This window comes from Globicephala melas, chromosome 17, assembly GCF_963455315.2.
Source record: "Globicephala melas chromosome 17, mGloMel1.2, whole genome shotgun sequence".
Lineage (NCBI taxonomy): Eukaryota > Metazoa > Chordata > Mammalia > Artiodactyla > Delphinidae > Globicephala > Globicephala melas.
Window position 1 is genome coordinate 58,823,294 of NC_083330.1, and position 16,590 is coordinate 58,839,883.

Below are 16,590 nucleotides of genomic sequence, written 5' to 3' on the forward strand. Positions count from 1 at the left end.
AAAAAAGAAAGTTGAAGAGGAGGGAAAAGATATTAGTGTACAGAAAGGCAGCTGTTTGAGCTCACCCAGGTGTGCTCTGAAGACCAAACCCTTACAGCAGCAATTAGCGGGTAACCCTTGATCTCCTCTACCTCCTAGACAGCACAGTGGAATCAGATGGCGTGGGAAGTGAGCGGGCGTACACACACACGTCATGTGATCCTACCTGCAGGAAGGTGGTTTCTGTGGGTGAGAGAATGAAGCCAGGTAACATTCCAAACAGACTGTAGTTTTAGCAGATCTATCAAGAACACTGACACGGGAGGCTTGTTATTGTAATCCCAGAAGCCTTTTCATTTTTTCTTTGCAAAGTGTGTGAATAGTCGTAATGTTGTTTTGCTTCTAAAACTGGACAGTGAGTTGAAGAGCAGCAGCCGTCGCCACAATAACAGCACCACCACCACCACCACCACCACCAAAATCTTTTATCCTGGCCACCATGGAGTTTCTTGAAAGAACTTATCTTGTGAATGACAAAGCCACCAAGATGTACGCCTTCACGCTAGACAGGTAACAGACATCAGATACTGCTTCACAATTCGCTGTGTCTTGCGTATTCACTAAGTCCCTAGATCCTACTGCTTCAGAATTGGAAAGTTTTGCTGTTGCAACTTGGGGGCGTTTTGTAAAATTTTATAAACTTGTTGGCCAAGTTATATAATCTTATCCTGAAAAAGGCAATACTCTGCGTAGTTGATTTGCTTCCTTAAATATCCTGAGTGTACGAAGGACATATTTTATTGGTATATTTTTCATCTGTAGATTTTCTTCTAAAGAACAGACATACACAATCTGATGTGTTTCCCTTTCTTTTCCTCAATTCTTCACACTTTTAAGATAGTAAATTTTATTAAATTATATTTAGAAAGAATTAAGGCTTTTCAACTATGTGGCAAATTGTGGTCACACTGATCTTAAGTTAATTGCTATTTTCTTAATTATATAATATCATTATCACATATACACACCTATAATAAATATAGCTGAGCTTAATGTTCTACATAGCTCTAGTTCTTTTTACTATCTCCCACAGTTCCATGTGCAATATATTCATTCATTTCCCCCTTATTTAACAATAATTGATTGAACACGTGTATATATACCGGAGACTAAAATATTCCTAGACCTGTATCTCTGTCCTCTTGAAAGCCTGAGTCTAATGTGGAATGCATATAAGAAACAGGCAATTACAAAATAGCATGTGTGTTATTCTGGGGGTATACAGTAAGAATACCTCAAGGGAACCTAGGTCTTTGCTGGAATTTGGGAGTCAGAGAAAGCTTTTCAGAAGTGATAGGCTGAGAACTGAAAAAATAAGAAGGAGTTAGAGTAGGGTTAGGGAAACCCTACATAGGAAGTAGGGTTAGGAAAGTTTTCCTGACTGAGATAATTTCCTGGTAAAGACAGAGACAAATAAGCATGAGACTTTGGTGCATTTGGGGAATTCAATCCAAGTGGGGAGCAAAGAGAAACACACTCAGAATACATAGATAAATGAATGAGAATCTGAAATAAATTCATGTTAGAAGCAGAATTTAAGAGAATACTTCTTACCCATTAATAATATGTGTAATGTTTTTGTGTGTTTCATGAAAACAAATTAATATTCCAAAGAGTAGCGGCATTGCGTTTGATAGCATCGAATGTTTAAGCAACTGCAAAGGGACTTTTTCTCAGGATATTTATAACTTTGCTTAAAAATATATATATGGCAAAGAGTCTAGCACATCTATTATCTCACACTGTAAGAATTATTTTTCTAAGAAAATAATATTAGATGTGATTTATTGAGATCATAAACGACAAAGCCTCACATTAGGTCAGGCAGAAATTTTGAACAACAAATTGTTAACACTGTGGACACTATTAATACAGCATCTCTACATTATTAAAATAGCAGTATTTCCCTTCTCATGAAACTAGACCATTAGCACTCTGTTATGCAAATAAAGCCAACTGTTGATGGTTACAGGGTCTCATTCGCCTCATGAATTGGTATGGTTTTCAGGATACAGTGATGATAAAAACTGTCAAACTAATTTTTATTTTTTTCCAAATAAAAACAATTGAACCTAGATGAGATGATTTATCCTGATCCCTCATTTCACCAGTTAGGAAAGTGGATTCCAGAGAGAATAAATGCCATTTTAAAGGCTGGGTGTCTAATTACGGCAGAGTTGGGATGTGGACCATGCCTCCTGTTTGTGAATTTCGTTCCCCTCCTCGTCTCCTGCACACACACTTTCACCATGTGGCCTCCTGGGTCCTTAATCTCTTTCCTCCTGAGCTCATATGAACCTTGATCCCCTCACTAATTCACATTTCCTCACCTCTCCCAATCTCCTTTCTCATGTATTTTGTTCTATCTCTATTTCAGAGGTAACTTTGTCCCCTGAAGGTCCTTCTCTTTTCTCCTTCCTTCTCTTTTTTTCTACTTATCATCAGCTTTCTATTTAAGTTGTTATCATCTGTTGAGAAACTTATCTAGAAGGAATCTGTATTCTCTAATTACACAACAAAAGTGCTTCAGTTATCTATTGTTGTGCAAGAAACTACCCCCAAAACGTAGTGGCTTAAACAACATTTTATTTATCACAGTTCTCGCTCCATGTGGAGTTATCGAGGTTTGCTTGTGAGGCTGCATTCTGCTGGTGTCTGGGATGTGCTGGAAGGTCAAGGATGGCTTCACTTACTTGTCTGGGGTCTTTGTGTTGGCTTTGACTGGTCTTCGTTCTGCTTCCCATGGCTTCTCTCTCTGTGTGGTGTCTCATTTTATCAGATTAGCTTGGACCTTTTTATATGGCAGTTCAGGGGAGAAACAGAGCAGCAGTGGAATCTGACAGGTGTCAGACAGCTTAAGACCAGAACTGGCACAGCACCATTTTTACCACATTTGATGGGTTAAAGCAAGTCCCAAGTCTGAGATTCAAGGGGTGGCACAGTGGATTCCATCTCTTGCTGGCATGTGCATATAAGATGACAGGAATTGCTGGACATAATTTTAGAGACATTCTACCACAGGAAGTAGTAATATTAGGCCCTGTAGGTACTATTGTATAACCTCTCCCCTACCAATCCCTCCAATTCCCTTTCCAGTGATGTGATTCCCTATGCTTGGGCTCATGGTAGCAAAGAGATAGTTGTATAAAGTTGACCTACATACTCAATATGGTTTTCTTGGTACTGGAAACGAGCTTTTCTTTTTCCCAAGTTGTATATGAAAGAAGTGCAGGGAATGTGAGGGCAGGTCCAGATGGTAGGGACAAAGTACTGGAATCGTTTCAATGTGAAGCCTTGAGTGAGTGAGTGTGTGTGTGTGTGTGTGTGTGTGTGTGTGTGTGTGTGTGTGTGTGTGTGTGTTTGGGATGGCAGGACTTCTGGAATGGTGGTGTAAGTAGCTCAATGGACCTCCTTCCCCAGTGAAACATTTTTACCATTTTACTGGTAAAAATAATACTAAAAAAACTCCAACAGTTTAGTCTCTGGAAATTGTCTTAAGGGCATACAGCAAACTGAGATTTATTCAAGAAAATCTACTAAATCTCACTGAAAAGCAAGAGTCTGTGGCATTTGAGCCATGATCTGCCCCACTACCCTCTTTCCCCTCCAAGCTTGTTGTGATGGAAGTTCTACTCTGGTTGGATGTGGCCAAAAGACAGGGATCTCTCTCCTCCCAGCTTCCAACTGGGGCTACAGTTCACCCCTAGAGCAAAGGGCTGCTGGACTCTCTAATTGCCCCAGCTCCATATTATAGAACCTGTATTCAATGCAGACATGGCCAAGAGGACTGGGGGCCCCTTCCTTCACCCAATCCCTACTCATAGTCCAGGAGCCACAAGCCCCTGAACACCCCTGCCCTGGCTCACACATAGGGTGAGGTTCTTCACCACCCACTTATGGAGCAGAGGTGGCACTCCAGGATAAGTGGGTCACTGTTCCTTCTCTCAGTTTTGGGGGCAGTGATGCAGAGGTTCTGCCCATGGGAGAATCAGGCTATAAGAACAGAGAGCTATGCATCTTTCCCTTAGAGGACTGATGATACATCAGCTGAAAGTTTATCTGGAACAGAATATGGGATATTTCAAGCATAAGGGCACTGTCAAAAACAATGAGGATTTTGCTGTTGAGCAATCAAGAGCAGGCTGGTGGCTTCATCAGAGCAACAAGCTAAATGGTAGACCAGTTAGAAGTTTAACAGAAACAGCTAGGGAGAGACAGGTAGAAAGAGCCCTCCTGGAGTTGGCACAAGCCACAAAGATTAGCCTCAAATACTGTCCCTGTAAGGAGGCTCTTATGGACTGAATGTTCTTGTCATTCCACAATTCATATACTAAAACCCTAGCTCCCCTGTGACTGTATTGGAAACAGGACCTTTAAGATGATTAAGGTTAAATGAGGTCATTAGGGTGAAGTCCTGAGAGATAGAACTGATATCTTTATAAAAGAGGAAGAGATACCAGAGATCTCTCTCTTTCTACCATGTGAGAACATAACAAGAAGACAGCCATCTACAAGCCAGGGCCACCAAAACCAGAAACCAAATTTTCCAGCACCTTAATAATGGATTTCTAGCCTCTAGAACTATGAAAAAATAAATTTCTGTTGTTTAAGCTACCCAGTCTGCAGTATTTTACTATAGAAGCTAGAGTAGACTAATACATGGCCCAACTTTCATTGGATAATGTTGTAATTTATGCCTCAGGATACTGTTGAAAACATTAGAGCAATCAGCAAGTGATTAAGGAGGACAAGAGCTGAGTGTGATACCAACAAAGGCAGAGAAGCCAGAAGCTTAACAGTGATGCATGGAAAAAGACAGTCAAAGAAAACATGATTAAAATGATCACCATCCCTGGGAAAGCGGGTAGGGAGAGGGAAGGATGACTGTGCGCATGTCCAAGGCTGCACTCTCTGAGGACTGGCAATAGAGGCTACACAGCAGGGAAGGTCAAAGAAAATACTCCACTGAACTAGACAAGCCAATTCACTAAACAAAAAAAAAAGCAAACAAGTAAGCAGCCACAATAACAAGCCCGCTGGGGATCAGTATTCAGAATTGCTACAATATCTCACCTAAAACATCCAGTTTCCAGAAAAATATGACAACCTATGCAAAGGAACAGGAAAGAATAACCTATAAACAGTAAAAAGAGCAGGTAATAGAAACTGCCTTGGAAAGGGCCCCCATGTTGAACTTAGCATTCAAAGATTTAAAGCAGCTCTTATAAATATGTTCAAAGAATTCAAGAAAATCATGTTTAAAGAATTAAAGAAAGGCATGATGACAATGTCTCATCACATAGAGAATATCAGTAATAACAGATAGAAATAATAAAAAAGAACCAAATTCTGAAGTTGAAAAGTACAATAAATGGAACAAAGGGACTCGGCAGTAGATATGAGCTGGCAGAAGAAAGAAGCAGTGACTGTGAAGACAGGTCAATAGTTATGCAACACAAAGTACAGAGAGAAAAAAGAATGAATAAAAATTAATAGAGCCTCAGAGAAATGTGGTACATAGTTAAATATCCTACCATATACATAATGGGAATACCAGAAAGAGAGGAGGCAGAAAAGGAGCAGAAAAACATTCAAAGGAACAAATTTCAAAATTTGGTGAAAACATTAATTTATACATCCATGAGAGTCAACAAACTCTCAGAAGAATCAAGGCAAACAGATCTATACTCTGACACACACATCATAGTTAAAATATTGAAAGCAAAACACACAGAAAAATCTTGAAAGCAGTAAGAGGAAAAAAGACTCATCGTGAGCAAGAGTTTCTCAGTAAGATTAACAGCTGATTTCTATCAGAAACAAAGGAGGCTGGAAGGCAGTGGGACGGCATATTTAAAGTACTGAAAGAAAAAACAAACCCTGCCAATCAATCAACTTTTATCCAACAGAACTATCTTTGTAAAATGAAGGTGAAATAAAGACATTCCCAAATGAATAAAAATTGAGAGAACTTTTTGCTAGCAGATTCATTTTACAAGTAATAGTAAAGGAAATTCTTCAGGCTTAAAACAAATGACACCAGCCATTAACTAGAGTCAACACACAAAAAATCAAACAGCATCAGTAAAGGTAATTATGTAGATAATTATACAAGACAGAATATTTACTCTCCTTTTTTCTCTTAATTGATTTAAAGATAAATCACGTAAAATAAAATGCTTGTAATCTTTGATGAAATGGAAAACTTCATAGAAAGATATCAGCTACCAAACTCGAGAGGAAATAGAAATCTGAGTAGACCAATAACAAGTAAAGAGACTGTATTAGCTTCACACAAAGAAAGCCCAAATGTCTCACTGATGACTTCTACCAAAGATGTAAAATAGAATTAATATCAATTCTTCCAAAAAATAAAAGAGTGGACATTTTCCAACTTATTCTATGAGTTCAATATGCCAGATAGAAAAACAATAGAAATGAAAACATACTTCCACAAAACCCTGTACACAAATTTGCAAAGTAGCATTATTCCTAATAGCTGAAAAAATGTAAACAACCTAACTGTCCCTCAGATGTGTATCCATACAACTTAGTACCATCTGGAAATAAAAAGCAATAAAGTGCTGACGTACTGATATTTGCTATAACATGGATGAACCTTGAAAACACTATACTAAGTGAAAGAAGCCGGTCACAAAACCTACATAATGTACGATTCCATTTATAGAAAATGTCCAGAAGAGGCAAATTTATAAAGACAGAAATAAGGTTAGTGATTTCCTGAGGCAGGATTGTGTGTAAGGAGACTGGGGATTTACTGGGTATGGAATTTCTTTTCGGGGTGATGAAAATGTTCTAAATTAGATTGTGGTGATGGTTGTATGACTTTGTATATATGCTAAAACCCATTAATTGTATACATTAAATGCGTTTGTGGCATATGAATTATATTATAATAAAGCTGTTTAAAAAAGGGGTGGAACACTGGATAGCTGGTCTGGGACAAGAAATTACACCTGTTAGGTGAACATTTCTACTCCCCACTCCCTCATAACATTTAATCAAATAAACGGTCTCCATATTTTGCTCACTATACTCTAGCCTTCCAAGCAACACCCAAAATGATCATTTTAGAAATGTGAACCACATAATGTTACCTCCCTAGTCAAAACCTTCCGACTTCCTCCTTTTATATTTTGAAGAAAATGAAACCCTTTACAATGGCCCACGGAGTTCTGCATGATCTGACTTCTGCCTACTTCTCTGACTTGATTCAATTTTACTCTCTCTTGATGCTACAGCGGCCACTATGCAGTTTCCTTTCTGTTCAAGACAAGCTTCTGAACAAGACAAGTTCTTTCTTGCCTTTCGGCTTTTGCACCAGCAATGCCCTCTGCTTGTGATGTTCCTCCTTCCTGTAGGTCTGCTCCGGGTTATCTTTTAAGTTCCTGCTCAGATATCATCTACAGAGGTGCCTTCCCCTACCACTCTATTTCAGGTAGCCTCACCTTTCCTTTCCCAGTCACCGCCCATGATACTACACAGCCTCTGTCACTATCAGCTGGTTTGCTGTGTTCCCCTCTGCTAGGATACAAGCTTCTTAGGTCAAGAACTTTGCTGGTCTCAGAGGCATGGTATCATTAGCGCCTCTGATGGTGCAGGCATGCAACACGTTTGTTGAACGAATGAATACATGAAGTGTTGGAAATGCATGACGGGACCTTAGATTTTATCTCCTCTCCCAACAGGAGGAGTGATTTAAGGCTCTTGGGAAAGGTAATGTGAAAGTACAAAAACAAAGTGATTTTATATAGTCAACATGTGAAGTAAGAGTGTGAAAAATATTATCAGCTCCACTTAAGAGATATAGAACCAAAGGGGTTTGACTTCTACCAACAGACAAAAATAAGATACAAAATTAAAAACAAAAATGCTTCTCCAAGATCACAAAATAAAGCTCCATTTTCTAATTCTTATTTTAAGAGATGAACTCTAAGTTCTAGGCTATTGACATCAACTTTTGTAATATTTCCCTATTTTTCTTCTCTGTTTCTCCCCGTTTTTTCTTTTTGATGCTACAGTAAGTTTCTTTGCTCCAGCCTATTGTTCCTACTCTTCAAAGCGTCAGCCATATTTGAATGTGTGGTGACCTCTGGTGATTTATTCTTTGAAAGTAAATTCATATTTCATATTTTGATGCATTCTAGCATTTGCTTTTTAGAACCTTCGTTTTAAAATTCTTCTTAGAATTTGCATCACTTTTCAGATCAAGAGGCTGTACTGCATCTAGAGACACTTAGACCACTTTGCTCTTATGAGATGATGAGGAATACATTTTAACTTCAGTTTTTTAACTTCTTTTGGAATCACAGACCCTTTGGGGAGCCCAGCGAAGATGGTGGACTCCCATCTCACCTCATAAAACACATACATACACACACGTGAACACACTGTATCCAATTTCAGTCCTGTTTCGGATTTCTGGCTTAGTGCTTCAAGGAACAATCTCAGCTCAAAACGTATCCAACTTGGTTAATCTTAGGTCTAGGACAAGGTAGCAGCATTTAAAAGTAAAAATTGGCCAGGTTTCTTGCACTTTTCCTCTTGTGGCATTGCTCACAGGCCGTTCCCCTGGTGGAATTACTGCCTTGGTCTGCCTTCTAAACTGTTCCAGGATAAGTTCTCTCTCAGTCACTCACCACCTGGTTTTCTCTGCCCACAAGATTCACGAAAAATAGAAAATAAAGTAAAGCTTCATATGGCCAGAGTGGTCATATGAACAATGCCAGAATATTTGGTGACCCTGTCCTGCTCATACTGCCTTCTCAGCACAAGGAAAAAGGAAACCTCCACCATGTTTTCTTATTAGTTCTCTGGCTCCTCTGCGTCGATGACCATTGGTGACTAACACTACTACCTTATACGGTTGTTTATTATCAGGGTATGTATCACATTACAAAGGTGAAAATTTATAGGTATGAGTACTCTATGTGCCTCTTGCCAAATAGTTCTTATTCCAATATGAAGATTACTTAGAATTGCTCAAAATCCTGACTGCTATTAACATCATCGGCAAAAACATTCTGAAGCCAATTTGGCAAATATACATCAAAATCCTTAAAAATGCAGATACTCTTTTAAAAAAAATAAATTTATTTATTTATTTTTGGCTGAGTTGGGTCTTCATTGCTTGCACGTGGCCTTTCTCTAGTCATGGCGAGCAGGGACTACTCTTTGTTGCTGTGCGCGGGCTTCTCACTGCAGTGGCTTCTCTTGTTGCGGAGCACAGGCTCTAGGTGCTTGGGCTTCAGTAGTTGCGGCACGCGGGCTCAGCAGTTGTGGCTCACGGGCTCCAGAGCGTAGGCTCAGTAGTTGTGGCACACGGGCTTAGTTGCTCCGCGCCATGTGGGATCTTCCCGGACCAGGGCTTGAGCCCATGTCCCCTGCATTGGCAGGCGGATTCTTAACCACTGTGCCACCAGGGAAGCCCAAAATGTAGATACTCTTTAGCCAAGTAATTCCCCTTTCAGGATTGCATTTTAAGGAGATAATAATATACTTAGCAAAGGATAACTATAAGGATATGAATCACAGTGGTGCCAAATAATTGGAAAAGAGTCAATTGTCCAATAATAGAAAATAGTTACTTATGTTGTGACATATCTATACTAAATATAATGCTCTCTGTATGTTAAACTAATGATATAGAATATTTAATAAGTTGAGAAAATGTTAACAATATATACAGCTAAAAATTAGGTTCCAAAGTTGTATCTTTGGTGGAATCCTATTGTGACACTGTCATTTCATCCACAACCTATTCCAGCCCATCCCCACTGAGTTGCAGTCATGTGATTTGGGTAGCAGTTACCGCACTCTCAGCTCCAGGAGTCAGCGTTGTTGCGTTTAGCCAATCTTCTGGCTGTAACAAGGTCTAAGCCAATTAGCACATCCATAGTCCTCCGGCTACAGAGGCTGGCCAAATCAGCATGCAACTCAGGACTCCTGTTTTGCAGTTGGGAGAATGAACACTCTTTCTTGCTGTATAAGAAAGAACAAGTACACAGTCCTGATTATCTTGGGCAACTATTCCACTACATGAGGAAAACCAGCCTGAGGTTGAAGAGTAGTTGAGAACTGCAGAGTAATGGATCTGGAGCTTTGATAAATCAGGCTGAAGCCTAATACTTCTAGATGTTTTCAGGTGCAGAACCAATAATTCCCATTTGTTAATTTACCTAGCATGAGCTTTGTTTTCTGTACTTGCTGTCAAAAACATCCGAATTAATATGGACTCTAAGTAAAAACAGTATTTATTACAAAGCTAAACAAAAAACTATCAATAATAGTTGTCTCTTGGTGGTAATTTATTACTGATTTTTTCCCCTCTGCTTTGTGCCTTTCTGTAATTCCAGGTTTTCTATAATGAATATGTATGTTATTTTATTCAGGAAACCCCCCAAATATAAGGATAATTAGAACTGTAATACTAATCATCACTTAAGCCAAAACCATCAGATCTTTTTGTGGATGGTGATAAGACAAAGTAACTCTTCAATGGAGGAAAATAATTTATTTCCATTTTTATACCTTTCAGAGTCATGAATGTAAAGTTCTTACTCCTAAGAATCTTATTAATGTCTTCTAATAAGTTTATTTAAAAATACAAATCTAATTAGTTCAAGATCATGGCATCAGTAAAAATTGGTTTTAGGTGTACCGATGCTCAGGTAGAGAGGCAGTGTGGGCATAGTGGAAAAAACACTAGGCTTGGAGTCCCAGCTCTCCCATTTCCTGGCTGTTTGACCTCAGGCAATTACTTAACCTCTCTGAATCTTAATTACTTCAGGTAAGAAACTGTGGGTTGGACTAAATGTTATCTACAATCTTTGCATTTGTGAAATTCTATATTTCTACAAATGGCTCTATATTTCTATAAATGCTTTATATTTGAATAGAACTGATAGGCACTGCCTGCTTTGGGCAGGCAGTTAAACCTACCTATAAGTAGGTTTAACTCTCATTACAACTTTGATAGATTGGTAGAGATTTCTGCAAAGCTGTGTTAAGAAGGTTTCTGAGGGTTCATATGGAATCAGCAGGAAAAAGAGCTATGATCTATTAACAATGTTGCTGTGCAGAAGAAAGGGAGAGTGTTGCCATGCAATAGTGAGTGTCTGAATCACCAGGCTGGCTCATAGGCACATTACTCGTTAATAGTAATAACCTCATTACTGCCCCTTTTAAAATTTATAGCAGTGCCCAAAATGTTTTCAAAGTGAAGTGACTGTGAAGGAAAGGCACCAAAATGTATCTGCTTCCTTTCTCCTTTTCCTTTACTTTCTTTTAATCACTGGTAGTATAGACTGAATAAGAGCTTGCCTAAATAAAAGCAAAACTCTTTGTAGTTGAGAATTCAGAAGGAAAGTTCTCGCTTGGTTCCTTACATTTGATATTTCTTGTAGAAGGAGCCATGAATTATAAGTTCCTAGCTAGTCAGCAAATGTCCTCATAGCAGTTCTGATAATGGGTTGGGCTGTCAGTGAGAGGTTTATTTGCAACCATGTTCACTTCTTGCTTCTGTCAAACTCATCCTCAGCATGGAACTCCAGCAGAAACCCTTGAATAAAGATCAACATCCTGGAGAGAAGCCAGAGGAGCCAGAGTCAGGAGCCATGTATCACTGCCACAGCAACTCCAAGGCCACAGAGAACAGGGCAAAGGAGCAAGTCTATGCCAAGTGGAAACTCTGTGCTGCTTCAGGAACATGCTTAGTTTTCATGATTGCAGAGGTCATCGGTGAGTATTTCTCAAGACTTCTCTGATTAAACAAGCAAACAAAACCCTGCATCATTACAGAAGAGTTGCCTACGTTCTTTTAAAAAAAGACTGAATATTTTATGTAAATATAAAGTAACAATATGCTCATTTGAGCTAAGTTGGAAAGCAGAAGGAAACAAAATAAAATTAATCACAATCCTACTTTTGACTGATAATCTTCAATAACATTATGGAGTATTTTTCTACGGTATATTTTCTATTCATAGCTCACAATTTTTTTTAACATAACTGAGAGCACACAATGCTTTTGGCCATGCCATCAAATACTCTTTCAAAAACATTTCTATGCCTGAACAATATTCTATAATATGCTCTACTGTGATTTACATAACCATCTCTCTATTGTTAGAAACTTAGGGAGTTTTTTCCTGCTTATGGACAATGCTGCAATGAAAAATCTGGAATAAAACTCTGCTTGCTTTTCTGGATAATTCCTTCAAAGAGATTCCTAAAAGTGGAAATAACTAGTTGAAGGACATGAATATTTTTATTACTTCTTTATGCACATGCCAAACTGCTATCCAGAAAGCTTGAAACAATTCCTATGTCTGCCAGCTCTACGTGAGAATGATTCTCTCTCCAAATCTTTCCCAGAACTTATTTTAATCTTTCAAAAATCTTTGCTAATGTATAGATGAACATGCATTATTTTAATATGCATTCCTTTGTTACTATTAATATTATTTGCATGTTTATTAACGATCTGTATTTCCTTTTGTTAATGCATTTCCTATTTGCCTCTTAATATCTGTGGCTCACTTGTTTTTTCAGATAATTTGTAATCCTTTATATTGATCTCTGGGAGCTCTTTTTTTTTTTCTTTTTTTTTTTTGCGGTATGTGGGCCTCTCACTGTTGTGGCCTCTCCCGTTGCGGAGCACAGGCTCCGGACGCGCAGGCTCAGCGGCCATGGCTCACGGGCCCGGCCGCTCCGCGGCATGTGGGATCTTCCCGGACTGGGGCACGAACCCGTGTCCCCTGCATCGGCGGGCGGACTCTCAACCACTGCGCCACCAGGGAAGCCCGGGGCATTCTTTTTTATTATTTAAAGTCACGAGACTATGGACAATTTTCAATTGCTCACGTAAGAGATCAACAAAACGGAAAATCTACAAAACATAATCCATTTGAAACATGATTTGAAAAGCTGATGTTCTGGACATTCATAGCCTTCCAAATAAAGTACTGGCACAACCCCATGCAAACACAGCTCAGCAGGATGTATAAACTGGCTTGTTTTCTGCACAACTGTTTTCTCTTGCTTTTCCCGGAAATCATGTGGATGCCGAGAATAGATGCATATTCTCCCCAGCTGATATCTAATTAATATTCTGAAATGAGATGGCCTCCCATCCACAAAACTCAGTTTTCTCCTTGTACCTTTCCGTACGCCCTGTCAATTTGTTTCTAAAATTCGTAGAGGGGACGTGGGAAGCTATGCACTTGGAGTGAGCAAATCAATCTCCTCCTTTCCTTCTCATTCCTAATAATTAGTCTATGAGTTCAAATCTGGCTTTAGGGTCAGAAGAAAGTGATGTTGTCAGTGAAGGAATTAAGTGGATACTGACAGAAAATCACTTGGAATTGGAGCTGTATTGATGTTGAGCTAATTTTCCTAAAACATTGCCCTCATCATGTTAATTCTGTTTTCAAAATTCTTCAGTGGCTCACCTTTGCCATCTCAGTCCTTCACAACCTTTTCCCCACCACGTCAAGCATAGGAAATTTTACTGAGTACAGAGGCAAACTGACAAGTATTCTTGTAGCAGAAAGAGGCTGGCTCAGGGGCCCTCTCTGTGGTAAACCCTACTCAGCTGCACCAAGTGAAGAGAGATCAATATATTGGAAAACTCTGGCATCCTGCACAAAATGAAGAATTCTTACTTTGGCTTTCAAGTTATTCCACCATTTGCCTGCCAAACCGACTATCAATCTTTTTCTTTTACTACTTCCCTATATGACTCTTCTTCTGTTTCAGCTATTTATTCATTCTATGCAAAATAATCATTGCACCTTGACGTCTCTGTAACTTTTGCTTACGCCTTTTGATTTACATGGAAAACTCTCTCATTCTCCATAGTCATCAAAACCCTAACCATCATTCAAGACCCCAACCCACAACTCACCTCCTTCCTAAAACCATTTTTGACCATGTCAGAGAAAGCAGGTAGTATTCTCAGATGACTTTGGGGAATTTGGGAGGTCCTCCTGCAGGATGTGGGATCTGAGCAAAGCCTCGAAGGATGAGTAGGGATGAAGAGGTGACTAAGAGGGAGATGAGAAGGGCCTTTCAGGTGGAGGGGCGTGAATGCAGTCCAGGAGTTAGTACATATCGGCCTTACCCGGAGAGATTTTGAGTTCTTAGGTCAGCAGTAGGACAAGAAATCTGTATTCTTAGAAGGAAAAGCCTAAATACAGATCTGAACATGTCACAACCTTGCCTCAAAAATCACAGAAAGATCCCTTTGTCCCACAGGATAACATTCAAATCCTTTAGCATTACGTGTGACACCGTACACAAGGGTCCCCAAGCCACCTTTCCAGTCTCATTTCCCGTTATTTCTCCAACGCACCACACCTCCTACTTTTCCACAAAGGTGCCCCGTTCTTTTACTTCTCTCTGTTTTTTGTTCTTGCTCTTATCTCTTTCTGAGAAACTTTTCCTTTCTAGCTAATTCTTACCCCCTCCCTCCTGTGGAAAGTTCTTCAGGGCTCCCAGTGAGAGTGGCTTTCTGATCCCCTAGCCCATGATGCCTGTTTTCTATACAGTGAGTGTTAGACAAGGGGATCACTGAAGAGAGGAACTGTGCTTCGTTTAACTTTGTTTATTTTTCTATACCCTATCCCTGGGATGTGCACAGTAAGGTCTCAATACATCCTGGCTGGATGATTGAATCAACTGTCGATAATACCCCATGCTTTCAGAAGCAAATGCACATTCAGTCACAGACTGCCTCGTACGAACAGTTTACTCCATAGGAGTCAGCACGATTCCCCACAGTTTTTTGGATGTTCTTATAAGCAGCTTGGAGGGTTGCAGAATGCTTCTCAGTTCCCGGGTCTCCACATAACCACGCTGCTTCCAAAGCAAGCCCTTTTTCTTTCCCAGTTCCCTCCTGACTCAGCTGAGCCTGTTGAAGATCCCCTGTAAGACTTCATTCCCTTGACTTAAGCTACAATCTTAGCCCAGCATACCAGCATTCATCACCACCATTCATTGCTAAGATTGCGGCAAGCTGCTTATCTGCGTGCAGTCACTCCCTGGGCAAGAAATAATGCATTATTCACACCGCTTTATTATCAGGCCCAAGTTTGGCGACAGAGCAACACGAGAGGATAATTGGAAGGACAGCTGATTTGTTAGCAAAATGTTGCTTTTTGGTTAATGAATCATTCTGACTTTTGCCCTGACAGCTCAGTAACAAGCCTGAGGACTCCTTTGCTTCAGACCATTAAACTTTCACAAACCAGATATTAACTATAGCCAGAGCCGGCGATCTCTGGGGCTTATTGCAATTATGAACCTTACATGCAATTTTTTTAAATCATTAGTTGAGACAAGGTGAGTCTGATGATGGAGGGGCTGATGACTGACAGTCTCTGTCACTTTGTTTGCACACAAGGCAATAAACAGCTTCTGGGAGGACTCATCAGCCAGCGGAAGCTCTTTGCTGGGAAGATGTAGTAACAACAATAAAGGTTATTGCACTCAAACAACAGCCCTGTTCGAGAAGGAAAAGATAAGGTGGTCCTTTTGACTTCTATTTTAGAGGCTGGAGGTCTTTTCACAAAGGAGAACTAGACAGAAATACAGGGAACACACCAAATGGAGAGAAAAACAAGGCAGGTGTCCCATGGCTTGGGTTCTCTTCCTGTGCTGTATCGGACTGTTGGTGCATTCAAGATGATCATACTAAGTGAAGTAAGTCAGACAGAGAAAGACAAATATATGATATCGCTTATATGCGGAATCTAAAAAAATGATACAAATGAACTTATTTACTCAACAGAAACAGACTCACAGACATAGAAAATAAATTTATGGTTACCAAAGGGAAACGGGGTGGGAGAAATTAGGAGTATGGGGTTAACATATACACACTACTATATATAACATATACACACTACTATATATAAAACAGATAATTAACCAGGGCCTACTGTATAACACAGGGAATGCTACTCAGTATTCTGCAATAACCTATATGGAACAAGAATCTGAAAAAGAATAGATAGATGTATATGTACAATTAAATCACTTAGCTATACACCTGAAGCTAATGCAACATTGTAAATCAACTCTACTCCAATATAATATAGAGATTTTTAAAAAAGAATCTCATTGGAAGGTACCTGCCCTTTCTTCTTACTCCTCCCCACTATTCAGAACAGCAATCTCAAAACCAGGTGGATAACATAAATTAGCGGAGCAGAAGGAAGTGGTAAAGACTGTGGTAAAATTACAAGTCAAATAACAGCACATCAGGGGGCCAGATTGTGTCATTTGGTTTACAGACCAAAGTCCAGGTCCTCAGTCTGGAGACCCTTTCAATCTGGCCTGCACCTCTCCTGCCCTCCTCTTTTTATATTTCTTTTGAATCCTCATGCCCCAGTCTAACTGGGATGTTCTTCAAATGTTCCCCACATTTTATCCCAGGAATGGCCTCTCTTGTGCAATTCACTTCTACATGTTCAAATCCTACCCACTCTCTGGATCTTGGTTTCTTTACTTGTCAAACTGGGGAAAAGA

At 39.6% G+C, this 16,590-nt stretch overlaps 1 protein-coding gene across 1 annotated transcript in view; it reads left to right on the forward strand.

Annotated features, from left to right (window-relative positions):
- Window positions 1-478: 478 nt before the first annotated feature.
- The window catches only part of SLC30A8 (solute carrier family 30 member 8), a 31,755-nt gene continuing 15,643 nt past the window's right edge, over window positions 479-16,590 (forward strand). Inside the window, exons 1-2 of the mRNA XM_060287456.1 lie at window positions 479-549; window positions 11,600-11,799. Coding sequence (XP_060143439.1) covers window positions 479-549; window positions 11,600-11,799 — 271 coding nt within the window. The remainder of the gene's footprint in view (window positions 550-11,599; window positions 11,800-16,590) is intronic.